Source organism: Teleopsis dalmanni, chromosome 2, assembly GCF_002237135.1.
Source record: "Teleopsis dalmanni isolate 2A chromosome 2, ASM223713v2, whole genome shotgun sequence".
Taxonomy (NCBI): Eukaryota; Metazoa; Arthropoda; class Insecta; order Diptera; family Diopsidae; genus Teleopsis; species Teleopsis dalmanni.
In genome coordinates, this window is record NC_051847.1 from 14,986,390 (window position 1) to 15,002,856 (window position 16,467).

The following is a 16,467-nucleotide window of genomic DNA, read 5'->3' on the forward strand; positions in this document are numbered from 1 at the left end:
CAACTTACATATTTCAAAAAAAATTTTAAAATAAAAAAGACTCACTTTGTTCACTGAATTTCTTCTTTACAGATTACGTAAAACTAGTATAACAACAGGAGTCGTAGACCGTTCTGAGCCCGCAAAACAGGAATCTGTCGATCGTCTTAGCCCATTAAGTAATACAAATGCATTCAGTACTGGTTTAGGCTTTAAATGGACTGATGTTTCTGTCGATTTGGAAAAATTTGGAGAATTAGAACTGGAATGTTTAGCACAACCAGATGAGGTAACTATCTAAATATAGATATTATTATTCTTAATATAATTATAATTTCATTTTCAAGGCTCAAGATAACAATCAAAACCATCTATGTGCTAATGCGCCTGGAACAAATGGTCCTAACACAAGACGTCATACAGTTGGTCCTGGAGATGTGGCACATGAACAAGCTTTAGTTAATCCCAATGTTCCGCCAATCACCTTTAAATGCTCAACTGATAATAATGGTACCACAGGACCGTATGTGCCCATTAACTTGCCAATGCTGCAAAATCAGCCACTACACAATTTAACAATTAAGGATCAACATTTGCTTAAACCGCCAACGGTGATGGGAGCAAGTAAGTTTTTAAAAAACTTTATTTGTGAATATTTTCAATTTTACAAGTTTTTAAAATATGTATAGGACTATAACAACGGATTAAAAAAGAATATTACTTTTGTGGTTAAATTTTTATTCCTATTCTGCACAAATTCTTAATTAATAAATGTTTATAATTTTTTTAAATATACTATTTAATATTTATAATAAATATTTAATGAAGTAGTCAGAATTGTGCGAAGGTGGGGGATATATTAGAAAATATTTCTTTTATTATATTTTTAAAGGTTCTATCCTCTAATCCGCGCCCCTTGAATACGGCGTTCTTCTGAAGATTGTCATTTTAGTTAATAAATAAAGATTACTTTTTTGTATTAAAGCAGATGTGTAATATTTATTTACTGTTTTGTCTTTATCTTGTGTTTTATCTTTAAAGCTGGTGCTTTTGGACGTCGTGCATCTGATGGTGGTGCCAATTTGCATATATATTACCCTTCCACAAATAACATGCCACAAACACCAGGACCCGCACAACAGATGGAGACAGGTGCATATTATATAAATCCAAATGTAATTGCCACTGATATGAGTACTGGTGCACATTCAACAATATGTGATCCCATGCAACAGACACATCCTCATCCAGCTACGGACAGTACAGCAACTGGAGAAGAAAGCAGTGATGAAATTCAACGGTAAAAACTTAAATATCATTTAATTATCTAAAATAAAAACAAATATAATTCTATATGTCATTTAGTTACATGCAAATACGTGGTTGTGCTAAACGACACACTGTTGGCTGTACGGATGATCTTTCAGTAACACATCACCCGGGTGACAACTGCTGTGTATATGAACAAAATGTTATACCAGGTGCACATATGGGCACCAATATCACGCAGCAAAGTGTAGTAACTGGAGTTGCTGGTAATAATGCAGGAGGTGGAATACGTACAAGGCGTACCGGTCTACTAACAGTCACAGAACGTCCTCCAGGTAAAACATCTATCTTTCACATATATTTTCGCATGTATTAGCACGTTTCGCTGTTGTAAAAGTTTTATTAAAACATCACATGAATTCACTAAGCAGCTAGTATTTTAAAATTGATATCATTTTTATATAATTTAACGCAATTTTTATTAATTTTTATTTTAATTAATTAAAAATAATTTTTTCATTTATGTTTTCTTTTTCGTTTTATATTAAAAATAAATTATTTTTGGTTTGCTTGGATGTAATTTGATGCAAAATATGTTAAAATCTAAACGCCAATTCTATGATGTCCATGCATATATTTGTAAACACTCTGACTTCCTTATATTGTGTCCTTCAATTATTTCATAAATCCTATAACTTTTCAAAGTTATAAGTCCTGAACTCATACGTGAAGTTGAATCGCGTATGAACCGAAACTATATGCCGCCTGCATTAAAAATGCAACAAAGTACCAATGTTATTCTTAGTCAGTCCCCGCCTAGTGGCACATTTGGTGCCCATTCCCATTCAGGAAGTTCCAATATCTTGCAAGCCCAATCGCTGACAACGTCATCTGTACCATTGGCGTCATCGTGCGCAGCTAATAACAGACGTATTTACGGTAGAGCTTGTAAGCTACCCACTGTACAAGAAGTTGGTAAGTTTTTTTTTTTTTGAATATTTATGATTTTGCATTTGTGTTCAATAATTCGATTATTACTTTAAAATTTATTTTTATATTATTATAATATTTTTTATTATTCTTTATTCAACTTAAACTTATTATTCTAACATTTGTTAAGCGATTTTATGTTAATGTAAAACGTATATTAGCTATTGTAATATTATTATTTATTAAATCAACAAAGCTTTCCTTTTCATTCTTCATACTGCTAAAAATAAGTTTATTAATACAGTAGTCACTCGAAAACGTGAATTAATTTAAGACTAGTAAGCGTTAAAAACAAGTGTTCACGTTTATGAAGTAGCACTGTACTTTAACTACATATTATTATTGCACTCAAAATACTTCTTTAATAAATTTTAATATTTTTAAAAAACAATGATATAATAATAAACTTAATAATATCTAATAATTAATAAAAATATATTATTAATATAAGAATTAATATGAAATATTTTAATTTGAAGTACGTACCTATTGTTTAATACTTACAATTCTTATTTTTCGAATAGGTCGTTATAGTCCTGTGCGTCGTGCTTCAGAAGGTTCGAAGGCACAGTTTCAAGGACCGTTACAAGAGTGTCAGTATCTACAAAAAGGTATTGCACAGCGAAATTTTTTGGTTGCACCTAGTCCGCCGCTTTTAGAAAATTCTATAAGTTTGCCTGGTAAGATTGACTAAAAATTTGTGTATATATCAAAATTAAAATGAAAATTTTTATAAAATTATGAAAATCAAAAAAATGCAAAGCTTTTCTGCACAAATTGCTAATTTTAAACACAGAAACCACACTTAGGTATTAAAAATATCTTACACTACTAAGAAATAGCTAAAAAAAAAATTATTTGAGGTTTGGATTTTATCAAATAATTTATAATGTAATGTAAATAATAATATAAAAGTATTATAAGTGTAAAAAGTATCCGAAATCTATATATTGAAAAACCGCTATAATAGGTAACACCACAGATATCATCACACAGTTTTGGTGTGATCAAGCGAGATTTGAATGTACTTACATCAACTGCACAGTTATAATTATAATAAAGTAGAAAATACTACTTCGAGGAAGAAAATTAATTACATACATAAAAGAAAAAGAATTGAATACTATAACTTAATAACCCTACCAAAAGCTGTAGGGAGGATTGTGCCAAATTAGCAATTATTCTTACTATTAATATCACGTTCCGCATAAGAAACTTCTATAAATGTACTCATTTTATTGTGTTGAGTTTATGGAATTTAACAGATCTTTTTATCTTACTGATAAGCAGTCTAACTGACAGACTATAAAAAAAGTATTTACCAAAAATCTTTCACTCTTCTTAGCGAAGGTTAGGCGGTCACAGAAAAAGTCTATAATTCTTTCTTCTCATTTCAAGTTTTCGCAACTCCTACAAGAAGTATTGAGCGGAAAATATCATATCTCAGTGTGTGTTCGTAAATTACAATGGGCTGAATTTGCAATTAGCCTAACAGTATGGAGTTGGTTCCTATTTCAAACGCCTGGTAGTATATCATATTAATACCAAGATCAGGTCGAGCGTACTTCAGATATTCTGAGTTACTTACACCTTTTACTATCTACCTGAAAAAAGTAGAGATAAATTAAACCGTTTTAATGGTTTTTAGGGATACATAAACCGGTACCTATAGAGATACGTTGATAAAAGACAGACAGTTAGTTCGCCCGCTTTTACATTTCCGTCAATGTTTCAACTACCGGGAATTTAAATGAGCATGATGTCTGCGAGTCAGGTGCTGACATAGTTGTATTGCACTTTATTGAATCTAATTTAAAGGCTACAAAATATATTTTGATTTATTTAACAGTTTTTTATGTTTTATATAATAGTCTCAGATACTTTTTACACAAAATGTACATATGTATAGGTATATATAAAGTATGCTACATTAATAATTTAATTAAAATTGTTTCAGAGATAGGATATTTACTCTTTCCATTAAAGAAGTATCTTTTATATTTAATATAATAAACATTAAAATTTGTTTCCTACTTTTTGTACAATTTTGTGTACTGGTAAATAGTTTCTAGTTTATTATTAAATATTATTATAGATGATATTTGGTATTTTCAATTATTATTTGCATTTTAAACGCGTATGTTGATATATTATTTATACAAAATTTTATAATTATCTTTTTTAAGGTTCTCCAATACATGGTAAGCCTGCAATGCATATGATGTTTCGACGTAATCAAGATATTGAGATTCCACAAGAAGCAATTAAGACGCTATTACCTGTATTAGATCGTCTAACGAAAGAGCAACGGATCAGCATTGAAATGGCCAAAAAAATTATGACTACAGGCACTGTACCATTAGACTTGGCTTCATATTTGGGTCTCGCAGCTCATTCACAGAACACTGTAAGCGGTGGCAATTTAGATATCTTACACACTCAACCACAACAAATGCAAAGCTGTGGGGTTTTGCCACTTACCTTATCAAATAATGCAAATACAGTTAATACAATTAGTAATACAATGGGTGGATATTCAAAGCAAATGCTTGGACAAACATTGTATCAACAACAAAAACATAGTGGTGCTGGTGTTGGTACTGGTTTAGTGTGTCAATTCAGTAATATAAATCTAACTACAAGTGGTTCACCAACGTTAAGTCACTTTAATGTTTCAAACAATAGCAGCGGTTGCCAATCGCCAGTTTACAATAGTTTCAGTGGTAGCTCTTCACCAAATACGTATATGACCAATAATAACACATATATGCCATGTGGCGGTAGCGGTGGCAGTTCTTCACCATTACATCAAATTACGAAAGGTATATCCGGTCTTACAACTGGTGGAGGAGGTTCTATTACACGTGGCACATCAGCTGCTTGCGAATATGCTTACTCATCTGCTGCACAACCCTTAGATCTATCTATGGATGTTTGTAGTACGGATATACTTACGGAAAATAATACTAATTTATATAACCAAGCACCCAATGCGCAAAATTGGTTTTTACCTCCAGCATCTTACTATGATTTGAAACCTTTAAATTTATCTCCTGCTCAGCCAGTACGTGTGGTAACTACACCACCAGCTTCTCCTAATCTATGTATTATACAGGAAGAAATTGCTAATGGACAAATGTGTCACAGTATATCTACTGGCACACCGTATGCTGGATGTACAGGGGGTGTCATGTCCGATGAATCTGTATCTGCTTGTCAACCTGCTCATCCTCAAATATGCTTAACCGATGTACAAGGTAGTGAAATTACTTTGGTGTCTTCGGAGAATAGTCATGATAGTGACTGCGAGTCAATTGAACCACATACACCATTAGTATCTCTGCAGGTAAATTTAAAACACATTGAATTAATAAAATAAAATCACTAAATTTTAAATAGATTAAGTAAACTAAAAATTTTTTATTACTACGTTTCATTATACCCTTTGATGGAACCATATTGCGATATGAAAAATATTTATATTGCGTTCATGTATTGACATCAATATATTTAATAATTTGTCGATCTATTTGGTATGATCTATATTTCAACGTATAAATATATTCATACAGATACCACTACTAAAAGAGAAATTGACTCTTACTTAGTAGGAACCTCACTTAAATTTAATCTTTATAGTTTAAAATAAATAAATAAAAATTAAATTATTAAATTAAATAAAAATTTATCTCTTTAATTCGTCTTTTTCATTCAGAAAAAAGATCTATTAAGCTTTAGGTTTTTCCAAGAAGTGAAAGATTATTTTACCAAAAAAAAATTTTTTTCAACAAACAAATTACACAACCTATACTGCAGTAAGAACTGTTCTAGCTACAATTACAATTGCAATAAATTCAATTGAGATCAAGATATAGCCATTTGCTTAACAATTACTTAGCACGCATAAGTGTGTCACTTCCCAATGCAGGTCTACCACCCATGATATCTCATATCTGTTTTCATGTTCTAATATACTCACCACTTGGCCTTTGTCTTCACAAGGTTTCTCTACCTTGACCCAAGTTAGCTTTAATTAAAATCAAACCCTTTCATGATCCATTTTTGTTTCCAAGAAATTTTCTCCCTTTGCACACTTCAATCACGCAATTATATTCTAATCGATCTATTCATATTTGTAACTTCTTTCATATGCTATATAAATCTTCACGAACTACAACAATAACCGATTACTAACATCTCTCATCCTTATTCCAAGGATATCCTAAACCATGTATTTATATTTTCTAATTCATTTCATATCTCCTACAATATAGATCTCCTCGGTCTGCAACAACAAACGATCCCTACTAAAAACTCTTATTTAATAACTTATAAAATTAAAGTCGGTTTTGATATTTAGGACTTTTAACTTTAATTTCATACGTTGTATTTTGTATAACTTATTAAATGTTTAAAATTTTATTTTTTAATTGTATTTATTTTTAATATTGCACAGGGTCTTATTATAACAGAACCTTCAACTGATATGCCATCCATAACCCGAGGTATTGGACGAAAGGCAAGCCTTGAGAATGAGAACATATCCGCCCTACGTCAAGAAGCCGAAAGAAATAATAGTACAAGTGCAAACACATCATCAGCCAATACAGATGGAAATCGACGTGGAAGTGATAAATCGCTGGGTTTTTCTGATGATTCTTTGAGCAATGATTCCAATAATTTGTCACCTTGCCAAGAACCGTCAGCAAGTTCAGGTTTTAAATCAGATTCTCATTCGGAAATTGGTGATCAAACAGAGGGGCATTTAACACCAGATTCGATGTGTGACTCCAGACGCATGTCTGAAGAAATGTGCTATGAAGTTCCGTTACCACATGAATGTTCTAATTTGGATTCAACACGAATTCTCGAAATTGTTAAACAAACAATTGATTCCACAATGCCACCAAAGGGTTTTATACTCCATAAAGGTAGCATTTCAAATGAGGATTGCATTAATGCTAGTACGTATGTGGAAGGAAGACATAATAGTGTAACAAATTCGATAATGAGTGATTCCTCAGTATCCAGCTCTTCCATGGATACTGGACCGACAACAACAAATTTGAATCTTGAATTTTCCGGTGGCTTACAAATCGAATTGCAAGTATGTGAAGGACGGAGTCGCGATAATCAAGGTGCAGGCAAGGGTATTAAATTAAGACGTATTTCCGGTGATCAATTTGAGTATGGAAAATTATGTCAACAACTAATAAGTACGCTAACAATGCAACAGGTAGCAGGTTAACAAATGGAGTAATGAAGTTATAGCTATATAATAAGAGGATGGTTTATTTATACAACGATGGATTGTTGTAATTAAAGAATATCAATAAACTAAACAAAAATAGGTTATGCATTGAACACAGATAAAAAGACAAACTTTTATAGAGAGATACTTTAGAGCCTTGCAATGTACTTTTTAAACGAAACTTAAATAATCAATAATCACAAATTTAAAATTTATTATTGCAAATTATAACAAAGTTTTCAATTTAAAAAGCTTTTAAATTTACATTTCTCGTTTTAAATGCACACAATTACGTATATGTGTACGTAGGCAAGTAGTTAATCTTTTCGCTAATTTAATCGAAATTAAACAGACTTCTGTAGTTAGTTCGTATTGGCCTCAAGTGTAATATATGTACAATTTAATATTATTATTAAAAGTGTAAGCATTTTAAATAAAATTTATTAATGGCTATTGTTTATATGTAAATATTTATGTGTAATTGACGAATGTTCGATAATATTCAATTCGATAAAATTTCAATTAAACTTTTACTCGTAAAGTAGCGTAGAGTTAACTTTATTTATTTAATTTTTATTAAAATTCTATTCAATAATTCAATTAATTCCTTTCACAAAATTATTTTCTAATATATATTAATTGATATAACATTTACATTGGAACTTTATAAGAAATTTTTATATAATCATAATTTTTTTTCTTTTTTTAATTATTAAAGAGAATTATAAAATACAAAATGTGTAACGTAAATGTCGTAGATTTCGAATTAATGTTTTACATATATTAGCCATACATAAAATTTATTAGCATATTTTAGATTTTTAAATTTAGCTGTTCATTTTAATCGCCAAATCTTTTTAATGACTTTAGTATTATGAATTGTTTAATTGTAAAAAAATATCAAAATTAGATATTAGAAAAAAAGTTGCGTATTTTATTAACTAAAACACCAATTAAAGAGTCGAAATAGCATTATGCATATATTGTGTCTGTAACTTCTAAAATTTATTAAGGAGACGTATAAAATTTGTAACTGTTAGAATGATCCATATAAACCGTGTAAATTCGCAATTAGAAAATTTAAAAAATTGTAATTTTTTATTCTTGAATTACAATATTAACTCTATTAGACTATTGCAATGCTAATAGCTTAAAAAGACCTGGTATTCACTACCTATTCTAAACTGCAATTGTTTTTAAAACATCTTGTTAGCTTAATAAATATTAAAACTAGAAATAATTATTTTAATTAAATACTTTTAATTTATAATAATTAAATATATTAAGAAACCTAATTTTTTTTAAATATTTTTTTATGCTCCTAACTCAGAAATATATTAATCTACTCAATTCTATAATTTTTACTGATATTCTTTTTTATTAAAATTTTCTACTTTGTTAAGTCTCAAGGTATTACATACCACATATGCATATTCATAGCTTGAAGTACGGAAGTGGTTCTCCAAAAAAACAAAAAAACACAGACTAATAGATTTTAGTTACAGAATTATGTTGGAATTTAATGAAAAGTGCACAATTATCAAAACAATTATTTTAATAGCTGTTAGAGGATATAACCATTTAAAATTTTTAATAGCTTCAATTTAATTTAAAAAAAAAAAAATAACTCGATATATGTAAAATAGAACTTAGTTTAAATATTTAAAATAATATTTGCGAATGTTATATTATGTGTATATAGAAACTTAAATTTAAAAATAACTAATCTTTTATAAAAAACCAAACGTATATATGTACATATATAAATAAATGCTCGGTATATATATAGTTTTCTCTCTTTCTCTCTCTCTTATGTTAAATAAATGTGCAAAATTTTAAATAATACATAACTTTATAAAAAATACTAATTGTAACTAAAAGCATTCCAATAGTTATTAATTTAGTTTTAAAATAATCATGTTAACTTCAAAATATGGAATAAAAAATTTTCTAAGTGGGCGCATCAAACGCCAACTCATATTCTAAATGTAATAAGTTTTGTGTAAAATTCGTTAATATATTTAATGCGACACATGCAGTATTCCTAAGTTAAAAAAAAAAATATGTGCAATTTTGTAAAAATTGCAATTTATATTTTTAGTTTTATGTTTGCATAAATTTATTATATTTTTAGTTTTTTAATTGCGTAAATTTATTACATTTTTAAAATTATTCAATGTTATTATTATGTATATGATTTATATTTTTATGAACTAAATGTACGATTTAAATTTTTAATTTTATTTGTAAAATAACGAAAATATATACTAAACACATTTACTTTAATAATTTACTTTAAATTATAAGTAAGCAAACAAATTATATATATATATAATTTAAAAATTTGTTCCCTTTAAAGATTTGCTAATTGTCACATAATGCAAAAAATAAATAAAACTGAAGTGTTATCTATCGATGAATTAAAACAAAAAATTGTTTAAAATGTAAAGACTGCTGTGATTTAAAATATGTAAAATTTAATTTTAATTACGTAAAAAATACAAAAACAATTTGAAATAATTACCTTTAATAAATTAAAACTTTTAAAATCCTTACGTATTCAGAGTATTATTTTCTTATCTATGTTATTATAACATAACACCCGTCAAGTAATGACTCTATCGACTCTGTCATGAGAAGGAAACATTAGAACATATTCTATGGAACTGCTCAGCGGCGGCAAGACGTAGACTTGACTACCTTGGAAACAGGATCTTGATCCCAAATCAAATAAGTAAAATTAATCTCACAGCAATTACAAGATTTATAAATAGTCTAGAATTGTTTTAGTTGAGCTTTTATGCGCACTTATCTTAAGATAAGATACGAAAATTATATTTACATTTGGTGAAAATTATAATAATACAAAAATGATACTTACATATATTGCGTAACGTTAATGTCCCTTAACGCAATTTAATGACCGTTTAAGAATTTATTAATATTGAAAATATTTAAACATGTTCTACTCATAAATTTATGAAATTATTCTTCCATTTGTTTAGAACTTTTATCTGACACTATTTTATTAACGTTTTTCTATATGCATTTTAGCAAGTTGAACATTAGCTGCGTGCATGAGTAAAGTAATGAGGCTTCTTTCATGATAAAAATTCAATTTAATAGTGTAATTTACATGCAGTGTTTACTGTTGTTTTTAATAAATCAGTTGTTTGTTATTACAGATGTGCCGATCTCTTGCTATTAGCTTTTTTTTAATTGTATTTCATTGCAACATAAAAATTACAAGAAATGAAGTTCAATAATGCAGACATTTTCAATATCAGTTTTATGACTTAAGTAGATTTTCTCATAGCAAAGGTCTAAGCTTTCTTCACTGACTTGTAAATTTAAAATATATAACAGTGCAAGTGGGAGCATATATTTAAATATCTTTTAATCAACTTCATTTATTAGTGAATATATTAATCAGTCAGCATTAATATTGATAGAGCTTTTATTATAAAAGAACTGTTTAACCGAATTGTCGATCTCTGTAATAGACTGAAGCAACTTGTAATCAAGAGGGAGGAGGAGCAGTTTGAAAATATTATTATTTTTATATGTAAATAAATTTAACAAAGAGAGCAAAAATAACTGAGAGCAATAATAGTTAAGTAAATTTTAAATTTCAATTAGATTAACTATTGAGACACGTATGAGTTACAATACTTAAATAAAATATTTGAGTTACAAGTATTTTATCATTAAATAACATTTTCGGTATTCTCTGTCACGTTCTGTGTTGTTTTTTTTATTTATTGAATTCAAAAAACAATTATCTCGAATATCATAAACTTTGTATTTGTTAATCAAATATAAAAAACTAGAACATTAAAAATAAAATTCCACTTCTTCTCTTATACTATACACTAAAACTCAACTACTGAATTTATTTTAGTTATTTCGAAAAGTAAAATTAGATCATTCAATATATAATGATAAAGTTAAGGCTGTGTGCGAGTAAATTGAGGTAAAGTAAATTGAAATTTTTTTGCACTGCACTTACGTAAATATTTATTTATTTATTGATTGCACTTTTTTATTATTTTTAGTTAAAAGTTTTCAAATATATTTATTTATTTATTAAACATCTTACATCTTAATTTTTATCTAATTTACCCTACTCGAAATTTTAGTAAATATCAACATACGCTGCAATACCGACATATTTACTATTTACTCAATTTACTATCAATAGGTCTGTTCCACGAGCTACACATAGTAACTTTGAGTAACACTGTGTATAATTTACCCAAATTTGCACACGGCCTTAAATTAATGAATTACTACTGAATAGTTTCTTGAACAACCCTGAATTTGTGTTCTCTTTCACATACATCTGTTTTTTATGTTTTTGTTTACAACTTTTTTTCTTGTACTGTACAGCTAGTATGTTTGGTATTATTTAGAGTAGAAAACATGATTTGTCGTTTGTGCCTTCAACGAAATTTTAATTATGTTGAGATATTTAGCGAGGATGGATTAAAAAAAGATATGGCAAATATATTAGCTAAACATTTTTGGTTTCAAGTAAAATAAAAATCAATTTTACCAATTTCATTATAATATAATTGCTTATTTTTACAGCCAATGGATGATGATCCCATATCTACGTCTATTTGCACAAATTGTTGGGAAAATGTATACAATTTTCACGAATTTTATTTAATGGTAAAAAAAAAACATACATTACTAACTGAACGATATTTTGTGAAAAGCATAAACGTAAAAGATAATGTTCAGGAAGTTGGAAACAGTAACAGCGTAACGTCCAGCACGCTAAATCTTATGGCAGAACATAGTGAATATTTGGATAACAGCGAATTGATATCATGTGATGTGGAAATTGACTCTGATACTTTAGAAATAGTTAATCATGAGCACAAAGAAAAAAGTCCTGAAAAATCATTGCAAGAAATTGAATATTCAACGGATTCAAATCTTATACATTGCTCAGAGGATTTAAATATTGTACAATCGTTTGAAGCAGATGAAATCCAAATACAGGCAACCGATCCTTATGTGTCAGAGGAACCAAAAAGTGTTGGTAAGTTGTGTGGTATTAATTTAATGAACAGATTTATAATTTATTTATTTAAGATACTTTACAAAAAACTATTATAATTGATGACCATATAGAACGGCGACTGACGCGTTCTACAACTAAAGCCATTGAACGAAATGACGATGAACAAACAACAATTGAAAAGCAATGTGAACCAGTAAGTGAAACCTCTTATATCGAAATACCAGAAATTGTAGAAAATACAAAGAAAAAAAGACGCGGACGACCACGTAAAACTGATTTAAGTAACATTAATAATGAATCTCCAGTAAAAGTGAGCGAGAGTTCTATTGATATTAAAAATGATTTAAAAACGGATGATGTAGATCTGAAGATAGCTGAACACATGAATCTTACATGTGATGTTTGTGCTATTAAGAACTTAACATTCGGAACTTTGCGACAGCACATGCGAAAAGTACATAGGGTAAAGGGTTACGTACTCTGCTGTGGCAAAAAATTTTTTAAACGAAGTGTACTAGTGGAGCACATAGAGAAACATGTTAATCCCGAACAATATAAGTACAGTTTTTGAATCAATTTACTATTTATTTACTTTTGATAAAATTATTTTTTTTATGTTTGCAGATGTAATGAATGCGACAAAGTTTTTAAAACCAAGCAATGTATGAGAAATCACGTACTGTTAAAACATACACCAGACGAAGAAAAAACATTTAAATGCGATTCATGCCCAAAAAAATTCGCTAAGTTGTATTTACTCACTTTGCATAGAAGTATACACAGCTCACAAGAGGAGTACACGCATGTTTGTGAGATATGCAAAAAATGGTAATACCATAATAAATCAAATTTCGATTAGTTTATTTTTATTGCAAAAAAAAAAATAATTATTTTGAATAGTTACCCCACAGCATCTCGTCTAGCGACACATATCAAATTAACACATTCTGGCTATGGAACAATGTGTGATATATGTGCAAAGGTAATACGTGGACGAAGTGCTTTCGCTAAACATCAATTACAACACACTGGTGCGGTTATACCAAAAGTGCAGTGTGACAAATGTGGATCATGGCATAAGGATAAATACAGTTTGCAAAAACATAAACGTCGTCATAACGAAGACGGTACTTTACATATATGTGATATATGCAATAAAGTTGCACCTAATCGTAGCGCACTTCTAAGCCATCAACGCTATGTGCATTCATCAGAACGCAAATATAAATGTGGTTTGTGCCAGAAAGCCTTCAAGAAGCCACTTAATTTGAAGGTATATATTAGCTTTTATATTTTAAATGTAGAACTGAAGAAAAAAATATTTCTTAAATTGCAAATAAATTATATATAAAAGTTATAATGTATATTATTGTTAAGATAATAGTTTTGTGTTCATACAGCTCAAATTCCACAATAATAATAAGAAATAATATATATGTGTGACTGAGCCAATACTTGGTCACTGAAATTGTGTAATGATTTTAATACTATTTATATTATATTAATATATAAGCTCTCAATATACTAAATTTATTTTGATATTAATGTGTTTCAAAAATATAATATTCTACAATTATAAGTATTTTTTATTCTTTAATTGATATTTATAAGATTGAGAGCTATTCAATTTATTGTTAATTTATTTATCTACCAATAACAATAAGTATCTTAACTTTTATATAAATAATTCTCATTTCTTTTTTATTTTCAAATTTATTGAGAAATACACAAAATTTCAATTATAGTTTTCTTCAATCATCTTTTTATTTTCGTTAACCATTAGACCATTATATTCAACATTTATAAACTTTATATAACTAGCAGATTACCAGAACAGATATGCTAAATACCATGATTATTTTGAAACGTCTTCAGATATTTTATTAGATAAAATTAAATTACATTTTGGTTTCTGCATTTAACAAATTTCTAACTAAAAAATCGCTACTAAAATATATATAATTTGAATTCAATTTTTTTTTATTAATAATATCTTTTATAATTTCAGGAACATATGGCTCTTCATACCGGTGACACACTTTACAGTTGTCCGCATTGCACAAAAACATTTAATTCAAATGCAAATATGCATTCTCATCGTAAGAAAGTACATCCTAAAGAGTTTGAAGAAACAAGAAAAAACCGGATGGAAGCATCTAAATTATCTACACCAACAGAAGATACCCAAGTACCTAGGACAACTAACTCAGACTCACATTCACAAATTATAACAATACAAACACCTGATGATGGAGAAATTCATAATATTATTATAACAACAGAGGATTTCAGTGAGGATGGCATGGAAAACGAAGAAAATAGCATTATTTTAACATTAAATACTTAGATATAAACCAATGTACATAAGTTTTAGTTATATTTTTTTTATTAACAGTAGTCCCTTTTATGCTAGCATTATAAATAAATAAATGTTTATTTCATTATTATAATTATTAATTTAATATGGAATGTGTTAACTATATAAAATCACAATAACGTTAAGTACTAACCACGTTCACATATTATCTCAACGGCATTTGGTTCCATTAATACAGAATCTAGGCACCTGTGTACCGCTGAACCAAGAATTTCATCCAACAGAAAATTAACTAAACTGTAAGCAAAAATATATAAATGTATTAAAAAATTAAAGTAAAAAGACAAGAGAAAAGAATAAAATCGTATAAAATCGAAATCTTAACATACTTTTCATCTGTAACGAAACGCCATAAATTCATCTGTAGATAATGTGTATCGACTTGTATTTGTTGCAGTCCATATTTACTAAAAGTACGCAGGCGCACACATTCCAAAAATGTCTACAGAAATATAGAACATTTATTGAAATTTTTTTTAAAATAAAAAATCAGCAAAGAATTTATTTTATTACCTTCAACCCAATTTTCACAACTCCAGTGATGATAGAAACTTTAGAGAATTCAACTGATGTAAATATATCTATGCGCTCCGAAAATAGTCGATGTATATTCGATACATAACTATCCAACTGAGATGGAGTGTAATTGGACCAATTGGAACGAAATTGTTGTTTCGATGCTGTTAAATTACTAAAATGGGTTTTACGGCTGGAGTCACTACTCGCCGCAGTACGCACACCAGCTTCGTATAGACTGGCAACAACATTTTCTATTGAAGATAATTCTTCAACAACACGCTTCATAACTGCACGCACAGACCGAGGTTCCAAACAATTTAACCAATCCCGAGTTTCAACACTTTTACGTAACATCTTTAATTATAAAACAAGGTAAGTATGCATATATATTTTTAAAAATGATAAGAGCTTCAGATTTTATTCTTAATGTTCGAACTTCTGACCGATGAGGTTGCAGCTGAAAATATTCGAACACCTTATGATGTTTAAAACAAAACGAATTAAATTTAGCTTGAACACTCTGAAGCACTTATAATTACAGTAATCACCCCTATAACACGGTTGATTGGTTCCGCGTTATAGGGGTATATGGGGGAATGCCCGTGTTATACAGGGGATTGAAATCGCGTAATATGAAAACGCGTTATAGGAGAATCGCGTTATAGGGAGGATTACTGTATATATCTGTTCCTTTACCTGTGATATATTTGTACCCTGCAGGCGAACATAGGCATCTAACAATGTTTGCGATGTCTCCCGCATGAGAGCACAAACCTCAGTTTCGTGTGTGAGAGTGGTACTGTTTTCGGAATCTATTTCATATAAGTCATCTACTAACGATATCTAAAAGAGTTATTCGTTTTTAGTTTTGTTTTTATAAGAATAGTTGTAAATTAATTATATACACACTAGTATATGGACGCCATTTTGCTCTATTTCGAGACAAGTTTTAGATAAAACTAAAAGTAAATTAGGTGGACTGGAACTACTACAATCTGTGAAAGTGCACATTATCTTGGATATGTGACGCAGAAATCCTAAAGTAAATAA

The 16,467-nt window shown here is 28.8% G+C and overlaps 3 protein-coding genes across 3 annotated transcripts; 2 read left to right on the forward strand and 1 right to left on the reverse strand.

The window, feature by feature from the left end:
• Positions 1-1,008: 1,008 nt before the first annotated feature.
• Positions 1,009-8,054, forward strand: LOC119679130 (the record flags this gene model as incomplete). The annotated part of the gene is given in 6 exon segments (XM_038091317.1): positions 1,009-1,279; positions 1,345-1,583; positions 1,954-2,223; positions 2,763-2,918; positions 4,425-5,584; positions 6,695-8,054. Coding segments are annotated over 6 exon segments (2,805 nt in total). The 3' UTR covers positions 7,487-8,054.
• Positions 8,055-11,901: 3,847 nt separating this feature from the next.
• LOC119681836 (transcription factor grauzone-like) lies at positions 11,902-14,930 on the forward strand. The gene is made up of 6 exons (XM_038095127.1): positions 11,902-12,022; positions 12,080-12,539; positions 12,593-13,079; positions 13,146-13,349; positions 13,422-13,794; positions 14,530-14,930. The coding sequence occupies exons 1-6, from the start codon at positions 11,912-11,914 to the stop codon at positions 14,866-14,868; spliced, it is 1,974 nt and encodes a 657-aa protein (XP_037951055.1). The 5' UTR covers positions 11,902-11,911; the 3' UTR covers positions 14,869-14,930.
• LOC119681837 (vacuolar protein sorting-associated protein 51 homolog) lies at positions 14,900-16,449 on the reverse strand. Its single transcript, XM_038095128.1, has 6 exons — positions 16,327-16,449; positions 16,114-16,260; positions 15,412-15,771; positions 15,228-15,340; positions 15,032-15,135; positions 14,900-14,930 (listed from the first exon to the last, which is right to left on the reverse strand). The coding sequence occupies exons 1-6, from the start codon at positions 16,426-16,428 to the stop codon at positions 14,926-14,928; spliced, it is 831 nt and encodes a 276-aa protein (XP_037951056.1). The 5' UTR covers positions 16,429-16,449; the 3' UTR covers positions 14,900-14,925.
• Positions 16,450-16,467: the final 18 nt, after the last annotated feature.